We start from the raw sequence: 10,416 nt of genomic DNA on the forward strand, positions 1-10,416 counted from the left end.
GGCCCGGACCGGTGGGGTTGGGGCCTGCCTGGCCCTTTAAGAGGGCCGCTGGGGGAGGGGGTCTCCGTTGCCCAGCAACAGGAGGTCTTGGTGTGTACCTGTCTCCCAGAGACCAGGAGCCGCTTCCTGCTCTGGGGACAGAGTGGCCGGAGCTGCCCTGCTGACCCTGCAAAGCGGCCCTCCTCCCTCCCTGCCACCTGTGCTGGGCCGGCACCATGGCGCAGACAGACGTGCTCCTGACCAAGCAGCCCGCCCCGCAGACGGTGCCGGCATGCGAGCTGCCCCCCAAGCTGTACGACGTCGCCCGCAACACAGGCGCCTACACGTCCTCGGGCCTGGCCACCGCCGGCTTCCGCACGGCCAAGTACGTGCTGGACGAGTGGTTCCAGAACTGCTACGCGCGCTACCACCAGGCCTTCGCCGACCGCGACCAGTCGGAGCGGCAGCGCCATGAGAGCCAGCAGCTGGCGGCTGAGACGGAGGCGCTGGCGCAGCGCACGCAGGAGGACTCCACCAGGAAGGTGGGTGAGCGCCTGCAGGACGCGCACTGCTGGAAGTCGGAGCTGCAGCGCGAGGTGCACGAGCTGGTTGCCGAGACGGACCTGCTGCTAGCCCAGAAGCAGCGGCTGGAGCATGCACTGGACGCCACGGCGGTGCCCTTCACCATTGCCACCGACAACCTGCAGTGTCGCGAGCAGCGCCAGCACCCCGACCTTGTGCGCGACCACGTGGAGATGGAGCTGCTGAAGGTGCGTGGCCCCTGCCGTCTCCCAGGGAACTTCAGACCCAGCCACCCTTACCTGTCCCCAGGGGGTTCACGCATGCGTCCCCAAACATGGGCCTGCAGAGGCTCGGTGCCAGTGTACCACATGGCTGCACGCAGGTCCAGGGAGCCCACGCCCTCTGCACACATTTACATGTGGAGCACACGTCCCTCTGCACACACACACACGAGGAGCGCACGCCCCTCTGCACATACATGCACACGTGGAGCGCACATGCCTCTGCACATATACACACCTGGAGCACATGCCCCTCTGAACACACGCAGGCATGAAGCACAGGCCCCTCTGCACACACACACACACGTGGAGCACACGCCCCTCTGCATACACGCACACGTGGAGCACACGCCCTCTGCACACATATGCACACGTGGAGCACACGCCCCTCTGCACACACGCGCACATGGAGCACATGCCCCTCCGCACACACGTGCACGTGGAGCACATGCCCTCCGCACACATAGGCACACGTGGAGCACACACCCCTCCACACACACGCACACGTGGAGCACACGCCCCTCCATACACACGCACACGTGAAGCACACGCTCCTCTGCACACACGCACACGTGGAGAACACGCCCCTCCAAACACACGCACACGTGGAGCACACGCCCCTCCAAACACACACGCACACGTGGAGCACACGCCCCTCCGCACACACGCACACACCCTCTGCACACACATGCACACGTGGAGCGCACACATGCAGACGTGGAGCACATGCCCCTCTGCACACACACACAGACGTGGAGCACACACCCCTCTGCACACGCGCACATGCCCTCACCACACACATGCACACGTGGAGCACACACACGCAGACGTGGAGCACACGCCCTCTGCACACACATGCACACGTGGAGCACACACACGCAGACGTGGAGCACATGCCCTCCGCGCACATAGGCACACGTGGAGCACACACCCCTCCACACACACGCACACGTGGAGCACACGCCCCTCCATACACACGCACACGTGAAGCACACGCTCCTCTGCACACACGCACACGTGGAGAACACGCCCCTCCAAACACACGCACACGTGGAGCACACGCCCCTCCAAACACACACGCACACGTGGAGCACACGCCCCTCCGCACACACGCACACACCCTCTGCACACACATGCACACGTGGAGCGCACACATGCAGACGTGGAGCACATGCCCCTCTGCACACACACACAGACGTGGAGCACACACCCCTCTGCACACGCGCACATGCCCTCACCACACACATGCACACGTGGAGCACACACACGCAGACGTGGAGCACACGCCCTCTGCACACACACGCACACGTGGAGAACACGGCCCTCAGCACACACAGGCCCACACCAGGCACGGAGAAGCTGGCTCTGTTTGTAGGTAGGGGACCAGAACCACTGGGTGCTAGGGCAGCCCTGGGCTGCGGCAGGGTCAGCCCACCAGGAGGGAGGTGCCGTCACTGGCCCCAGGAGTGTGCCCAGTCTGACCTGCCCACAGCTTGGTCCTCACAGTGGGCGCTGGGCGAGGCCGGGCTCCCAGACATGTTGGGTTGGGGGCACTGTGGCCCGGAGGCAAGTCCAGGCGTGGGGGTTTGGGTATGTACGGGGGCTGGGGCTGGACCTCAGCACTTGTCCACTCGCCCCGACCCCATGTCCAGGGCCCCTGCAGTGACCCCCATTATGGCTCACACTGGGGGTGAAGTGGGGCCCAGGCCATGGCTGGATTCACATCTGGGACATGTGTTGGGGACATTTACCTGAGGATGGGACAGTCAGAGGCCACTGAGGCAGGGAGGGGCCCCATTGGTCTCCCTCGAACCCTGACACCCTCCACACACACCCCAAGGAGGGGGAGGGGCCTGAGCTGAGCCCCGGGGGGCCCCCTGAGGATGCGTGCAGGGCTAGGGGCCCCCTCTTGGTCAGGTCCTGGTAACGCCTGCACCTTCTGGACAGTCCCTCGGTCACCCCTGGGTCCTGGCACCCTCTGTGTGGCCCCTTGGATCAACCTGGGTCAAGAAAATTAAGCCAGACCCTGAGCTCCTGGAGGCTAAGCCCACCATAGCACCCCCTGTCCCCGACGCCCATGGAGGAAATCCTGGCCCAGGCCAGTGTGCAGGTGTGGACCAGGTGAGGCTGGGGTAGAGGCCACGATCATCCCACAAGGAACCCTCCCCTCTCCAAACTGGCAAGACCTGTCCTTGGGGCAGCCCCAAAAGGATCAAGGAGGTACCAGGCTAGGTTCCCGATCCTGGCGGGGCAGAGCCCTTGCACCTCTCCGAGCCTGGGGCCTCACCCATGAACAGGCTGCAGGCTGTGGGCAATCACACGAGATTCCGGGAGACAGCCCACCCAGGGGCTCAGGGCACCCCCTGCACCTCCTAAGCTCAGGCCAGAACCTTGAGTCCCTGCCCTCCTCCTGCCCTCTCCCCGGCCCCAGCCTGCTCCTTGGCCCACCACCTCCTGACCCCCGCCCTCAGCTGCTCAAGAACCTCCCAAGGCTCCGTGTGCAGCCCTCTGTGCTGAGCCAAGGGTCCCCCTGCCCAGCAGTGCATGGACTACTGCAATGGTGCAGGGACCAGGGTACAGACCCAGGGGACAGACCTCGACACATGGGTGTTCAGTACCCGATGGAGGCGAAAATTCAGATCAGGGGGAAGGGTTGTTTGCACACAGAAAGTGAAAGTGTGGAGTCGCGGAAAGAAATGCTGAGTTTCCCCTCATGTTCTCTGGGTGAGGAAGGCCTTTCCAAGCCCAAGGCCCCGAGGTGCAGCTCTGGGGGGCACCTGGTCCCCAGGGGAGAGGGTCCTTGGAGGCTGTGGGCCAGGCTGTCCAGGGGACAACAGGCAGGCCGATGTCCTCAGTGCCCTGGGTGGGCTGCAAGGATGGCCCCCAGGGCAAGTGCAACCCACCTCTGGGTAACCCTCCCAGCGGCCCGCAGAAGACCCCTGAAGACTAGAGCCCATTGCAGTGCACCAAATAGAATGTTCAAAAGCCTAGAATAAACCTGAAAGAGCTGGGCTCAGCCCCACTTTCCGGGAAAGAGACTGGGGGTCAAGGTGGGCGTCTGGCCCAAGGCCACTCAACCAGGGGTCAGGTGCCAGCCAAGCCCCCAGGTCCCCTGGGCGTCGCCCCCAATCTCAGCTCCTCCTGGGCGTGTAAGGGGCTGACCACGGGCCCACACCAGCCCGGCCGTCATCAGATCCTCACCAGGGACGGGGGGCTTCTCCCCAGGAGGCCGAGCTCATCCGGAACATTCAGGAGCTCCTGAAAAGGACCATCATGCAGACCGTGAACCAGATCCGGTGGGTCTCTGCGGCCTCCAGGGCTGCTCTTGGGATGATCCCTGTTCCCCTACCCCTGGGGCTGGCTCTGGGCAGGAAGTTGGGGCGACCTGGCCCTGAGGCTCAGAGAGGTGGAGGCTTGCCCCAGGTCACAGCCAGGAGTGCAGGGCCGGGCGGGGCACCTGGCGGGTGGGGGTGGCAGGTTCCTGCATGGCCTGGGGGCCCAGGCATCCAGATCCCAGGCCAGCATCCCTGGGGTGGGGGAGCTGCTCCTGGATGCTGGCCAGGGAGCCGGCAGTCCGAGGACCCCTATGCTGGGCAGGTGAGGCACTCTCGCTTCCAGCCGAGAATGGGAGGTGTGCTTGCTGCTGGGGGGCTTGCCCAGCCCAGCACCCCAGGGAGGACCAGCTGCCCCCACCCTCCTCAAACGCAGGCCCTGCTGGCCCCCAGGCTGAACCGGGAGCAGAAGGAGACGTGCGAGATGGACTGGTCTGACAAGGTGGAGGCCTACAACATCGACCAGACCTGCGCGCGCTACCACAGCCAGAGCACCGAGGTGCAGTTCCACCCGCACTCTGCCAAATTCGAAGAGAGGTGGGCCGCCCAGCCCCAGCCTCTCCGGGGGGACCTCTGCTCAAACACCCTGTCCCACGCCCTTGCCCCCTCAACCTGCTGTGGCCCCGCCTGGGCTGCCGGTCCCTCTGCTGAGGGTCCTTCCCAACCCCGCAGGGCCCCAAGGTCCTCACCGCAGAGGACCGCTCAAGGCAGGAGGCTGACCTGCAGCTCCGCGTGAGGCCGGCAGGGGGCGCAGGGACACCGCCCATTACAGCGCTGCCGCTGGAGCCGTGGGGAGGGCCGGGCGGAGGTGGAGGGGCGCAGGAGGCACGGGAGCGTGGCGGGGGCGGGGGTCGCGGGGCGGAGCTGGGGGGCATGGGTCGCCGGGGCCTTGAGGGGGTACAGGTACGCAAGGTCGCGCTGTGTGCGGAGGTCGCGGGGCGGCGCTGGGGCTAGGGGGGTGATTTATGCTGGGATGCAGGAGTCACGGGGCGCGGGGAGGGTCCAGGGGACCGGAGCCGTTGGCAGGTGCCCCCACCGACCCCAGCGCCGGCCCGCTCCCGCCCGCAGCGCCTCCACGCCCGAGACGTGGGCCAAGTTCACCCAGGAAAACCTGTGCCGCGCCGAGCGCGAGCGCCTGGCCTCGGTCAACCTGCGGGGGCTCATAGACTGCATCCTGCGGGACACGTCCGAGGACCTGCGGCTGCAGTGCGACGCCGTGAACCTGGCCTTCGGGCGCCGCTGCGAGGAGCTGGAGGACGCGCGCCATAAGCTGGAGCACCACCTGCGCAAGGTGCGCCGGCCGCGCCCAGGCCACGCCCAGCCACTGCAGGCCACGCCCACCTCACAACTGTGTCACGCCCAGACCACGCCCACCTCACGCCTAGGCCAGTCCGCCAGGGCTGCGCGCCCCTAACCACAGAGAGAGACCAGGCTCCTTGTGGCCCAGCCCTGCCACCCCACGGCCACCATGCCCAGGTCATGACCTGGCCTGGCCCCTGCTCCTCCTCTGCCCTGCCCATCCTGAGGGACCCCAGAGGCCCTCACCAAGCCATTGAAAAACCAAATGACATTTGGGGGTGGTCTGCTGGCATTGCCACCAGAATGACTGACCAGGAGGGACCATCAGGTGCGAGCAGGAGAAGGGAAGGTGGGGGGAGGTGGCTGGGCACGGCTGCCAGGTGGGGTGTCCCTGGTCCTGGCCTGAGCCTGGCAGGCTGACCCTAGGCTCTCAGGGTGACCTTAGCTGCCTCTGAGTCTCTGGTTCTCGGCCAGGGTCCAGGGCTGGTGACCACCAGGGCTGGGGGCACTCAGGCCAGAGCTGCTGGACGACAGGCTTTGCTGTCTCACCAGCCCCCTGGGTGCCCGCGCGAGGGCCCAGGTGGCCGTGCACATCCTCCCTGCCTCCACGGCTCCCCCAGAGTCAGTGGACAGAGCCGCTGGCTGGACATGGCCCCCAGGGCTGGGGGAGGAGGCCAGGCCCAGGCGCATGCTGGGGCAGGGCGGGGGGACACTGGCACCCATGGGGACTGTCCTGTGCAGACGCTGCGGGAGATCCCGGACCAGGAGCACAATGTCGCAGCACTGAAGCAGGCCATCAAGGGCAAGGAGGCGCCCCTGAAGGTGGCCCAGACCCGCCTCTACCAGCGCTCCCTCCGGCCCAACGTGGAGCTGTGCCGCGATACCGCCCAGTTCAGGTGCCCGCCGTCGGGGCAGTCCTGGGAGGGCCGGGCCACCGCCCACCCTCCAGGCGTCGTCCACCGGCCCCGGGCCTCCCTCGGCCTCTGGGGCCCCCGTGAACACCCCACACAGCCCTGGAGACACGTAGAGGGCAGACACTGGGCCACACGCAGCACAGCACACACACGCGGGGTCCCCATCCCTGCTCCCGCCCCAGCGCTGGACACTGGGCTGTGTCATCTTCCCAGTGAGGAACTTGGGGTCTGAGGGGCTGAACTCCTGAGGTCATGGGGCCGCCCCACCCACCTGCCCCGTGACGCCGTCCACACCGCTGCTTTAACTGGCAGACCCACATCCAGGCCTGTGGCATAGGTGGGTTCCTGTCTTCTGTTTTTCTGGCTTGAGGCCCAGTTGCCCCTGTGAGTAGAAGTGTCCCCCTCTCGGGCATGCCTCCTTTTCTGCCCCCCATTCATTCAGAAAACAGGGGCCTCACTCGGCTCCAAAGGGGTCTGTCCTGCTGCCAGGAATGGAGGAGCCAGAAGCCTCAGTGCACGGCTGCCATTGCATGTCACTGCCACACAGTGTCACTGTGGAACACGAGCCCCCTCACCGTCCTGCGGACACAGGCGCCCTTCTGGCCAGGGGTCGGCTGGAGAAGACCCAGCCAGCTGGTCCTTCAAATTCACCCTCCCGTCCTGGGGGTTCAGTCCGAGGGCCCAGCATACGCCCTCTCCCACGTGCCTCAGGCCTGGCCCACTCCCAGCACTGCTGGTGGATTTCCTTTGAATTTTGGGGTCCTTTTATGGGCGAGCATCTGGGCCAGGACCCCTCACCGGGATTCCCAGCCTTTGAATCTTGGGCCTCGCCCCCCCGGCTCACACCTCCCTCCCCCAAACCCCACAGGCTGGTGAGCGAGGTGGAACAGCTGAATGCGTCCCTCGTGGCGCTGCGGGAGAAGCTTCTGGAAGCTGAGCAGTCACTACGCAACCTGGAGGACACGCGCATGAGCCTGGAGAAGGACATCGCCGTCAAGACCAACAGCCTCTTCATCGACCGCCAGAAGTGCATGGCCCACCGCGCCCGCTACCCCGCTGTCCTCCAGCTGGCCGGCTACCAGTGACGGGGCTGGCCCCACGGCGGGCGCCCCCACCAGCTTGGCCGGACCCGGGCAGGGCCCGTCCCCCGCCCCTCAAATAAAGAGCGCGTTAGCTTTCTCGTGGTGTGTGGTCTGGATGGGGTCTGGATGCCGTGACCTGGGCAGATGGGCTCTGCCGTGGACCTCGCTGTCCCAACCGGGGGAGGTGAGGGGTCAGAGCAGTTCCTCCCTCCCGGAGCGCCCCCGGTTACCACCTGGGGAGAGGGGTCAGCCAAGGGTCCTAGAGGCCCCACCTCATCGTTCACTGCTGACCACGCAGGGCCTGGCCCCTCTCCAGCTCCCAAGTGCAGATGGGTTTCTCTGCCCACCTGGGCCACCTGCAGGATGCTTCAGAGGAAGTGTCACCTCCCGTCCACTCGTCACAGCCTGTAGTCACCACATTGATAACCAAAGCCTGCTCTCTTCCTTCCATGTGCCCTGGACACTGTCACCGCGAGGCTGGGGGACTCTCCCCTCGTTAGCGGGAGGTGAGCCTGGAGCAGGGGTGTCAGGACACACTGCTGGCTGGGCTCTCCCCTGATACCTGGCCCCAGGTCTGTGGGAGTCCATGAAGCACCCCAAAGGCCCTCGATAGTGCCAGGCAGGGCCTGGGGCAGTGACCACCTGGGGAACCCATGGGACCTCTCCCTGTCGCCCCCACCTAGCATGGGGTGGACACCCAGGGGGCAGACCCTGAGCTGGGGGAGTCGGGGCTGATGGGGAGGCCTCCGCTCCCAGCCACCTTGGTCACCTTGGGCAGCCAGGCTCCTTGTCCTGCCCCCTCTGTAGCCAGCGAGTGAGTCAGGCGGGAGTGTGGGTGGGTGGAGGCCACAGAGCCCCCACTGCCCACCTGGCCCCATGCCACCCCGCACTCTGTGTCCCTGGCTCTGGGCAGAACTGCAGCCCCCATGGGCACAGCAGCGAGGGCTCCCCCAGGAGGGACAGGCACTTCCAAGTGCGGTTGGCAGGCGACGAGGCCCCTCTGGCTGTGTCCCCACCCCCTGCACACGAGCTCCTGGCTTCCGGCCCCTTCCCAGGCAGCTCATCAACAGAACTCTCAGGGAAGCGTCCATTAAGAGGCTGGGAGATAATGACTCCCACTGCGCACGCCGGCCACTCAGCCCCCCATTATCGCCCCGCGGCCGAGGCTGGCTCCACAGTGCAGCTTCCCCATCGGCGCTGAGGCCCCCCTCGTCCAGGCCCCCTGGAGGGTGGCAGATGATGGGGAGCTAAGTGGGGGTGTGTGTGCAAAGCTCATTATCTCTGAGCTAGGCTGGTGACACAGGCTGGGAGGGCAGTGGACACAGTCCCTGGGGGCTGCCCTGTGGGGCACTCATTGTCCTGGCTGTCTCATTCATTGTCCCCCACCTGGGGGGCTGGAAATGTTGTTCCGTTTTAGAGACCGATGACCAGGCCCTGGAGCTGAGGGACAGCTCCAGGCCACACAGCAAATTGCCGAGGCTGCATCTTGCTGAAGCATTAACCTCTCGAGGGGCTTGGATGGTGGCAGACAGCTACGCCCACCCCGAGGCTGGCCAGTTGTCACCAGCAGGGATTCGGCCCCTGCAGACCCCAGGTCCGACCTCACACCCAGCCAGGCGTCATCAAAGCACACTGTGTGGTGGCTCCTTCAGACCCCGTGACAACCATCATCGGTCTTATTATCACCTGCAGTTTACAGCTGGAGAAAGGGAGCCACGGAGGGTCCCCGAGCCCACCCTGCTCCCACGCCAGGGGCAGGTCTGAGTGCACAGCCCGACCCTGAGACGGTCCCCGCCCCCGCCCCTGCTGTCTGCGTTCCTATGTGGGTTCAGGTGGACGGCGAGGCTGTGACAGCATAACTGAGGGGTGACTCCCCAGCAGCTGGGAAGACCTTGACCCCACAGGGCTCCACAGTGACTCAGCCGCAGAACCTGGTCACCGGGGCCACGTGCCACTGTGGTCCTAGGGGAGAGGGCGTGGGGTGGGTCCTCGCCACCAGAGCAGCAGGGGGGTTGCTGTCCCCCCCCCCGGCTGTCCTCGGCCCCTGTCCTCACTGAGCCCAGGCTCCAGGCTCCAGCCACTCAGGCCTACCACTGAGTTGGGGCTGTGGGGACCACCTGGTCCCTCCCCCATCCCGGATGCACAGGCTCAAGTCACAAGGAGATGGTGGCTTTCCTGGGCTGCTGTGGGGTGGGAGGCAGTGAGGGGGCTCAGACCGCCCCCATCGGTGATGCTTGGCCGCTCTGTGGGCCGGCTGACCCTGTGGGGCCACGGTGCTCAGCCACACTCCCGTTGCCACGGAGATGCCAGGCGGCGTGTCTGAGCCAGGGCTGTTTCTGTCCAGGTCCTCCTGTCACCCGCTGAGTCACCCTCGGCTCTTGCTGAACCCCTCTGCTTGGAGCCCGGCCTGCCAGCCCTCTCCCACAAACGCTCCCCAGCCAGGGTCCCCAAGGCCTGGGCTCAGACTGCCCCCCAGACCAGACGGACCTTGGGGCCCATTCCTGGCCCTTTACCCCACCCCTGCCCCCTTGAAGAGGTGCCTTCCACACACAGGGCAAGTTCAACTCACCATCCCCCCCCAGGGGACTTGCAGTGACCACCTGTCTCTTTTTGGGGGGCAGCTCTGCCTGCTGGTGCCAGGGAGCACAGGGAGAGGGACATTGGGGCCCTGCAGTGTGGCCGAAGCTGCAGTGTTCCCCACTGGCTGTGCTTTACCTGTTTCCATCCACCACAGGGGACAATCCCTGCCACTGCTGAGCTGCCCTTGGTGCCCATTTTACAGGTGGAGAAACTGAGGCTCAGACACAGGGAGCAGCAGAGTGCGGGCATCTGCCTTTCTCTGGGAGATTCAGGAGCCCCAGAGGCAATGATGGGGGGCAGAGATGTGCCCCTGGCCTGCCCCTGGGTCCAGCGGCTCCTGCAGGGACATGGTGCCGAGAGGCGGGAGGCTGGGCCATGTGCCGCCCTGAGTGGCCCCTGCAGAGCTGCCTCAGGTCAGAGCCAAACC

At 65.9% G+C, this 10,416-nt stretch overlaps 1 protein-coding gene across 1 annotated transcript; it reads left to right on the forward strand.

The window, feature by feature from the left end:
* The first annotated feature begins 215 nt into the window (after positions 1 to 215).
* On the forward strand, positions 216 to 7,412 carry TEKT4 (tektin 4). The gene is made up of 6 exons (XM_058570599.1): positions 216 to 749; positions 4,008 to 4,078; positions 4,508 to 4,651; positions 5,183 to 5,405; positions 6,155 to 6,309; positions 7,196 to 7,412. The coding sequence occupies exons 1-6, from the start codon at positions 216 to 218 to the stop codon at positions 7,410 to 7,412; spliced, it is 1,344 nt and encodes a 447-aa protein (XP_058426582.1).
* The last annotated feature ends 3,004 nt before the right edge of the window (positions 7,413 to 10,416 follow it).

This window comes from Diceros bicornis, chromosome 26 (genome assembly GCF_020826845.1).
Source record: "Diceros bicornis minor isolate mBicDic1 chromosome 26, mDicBic1.mat.cur, whole genome shotgun sequence".
Classification (NCBI taxonomy): Eukaryota; Metazoa; Chordata; class Mammalia; order Perissodactyla; family Rhinocerotidae; genus Diceros; species Diceros bicornis.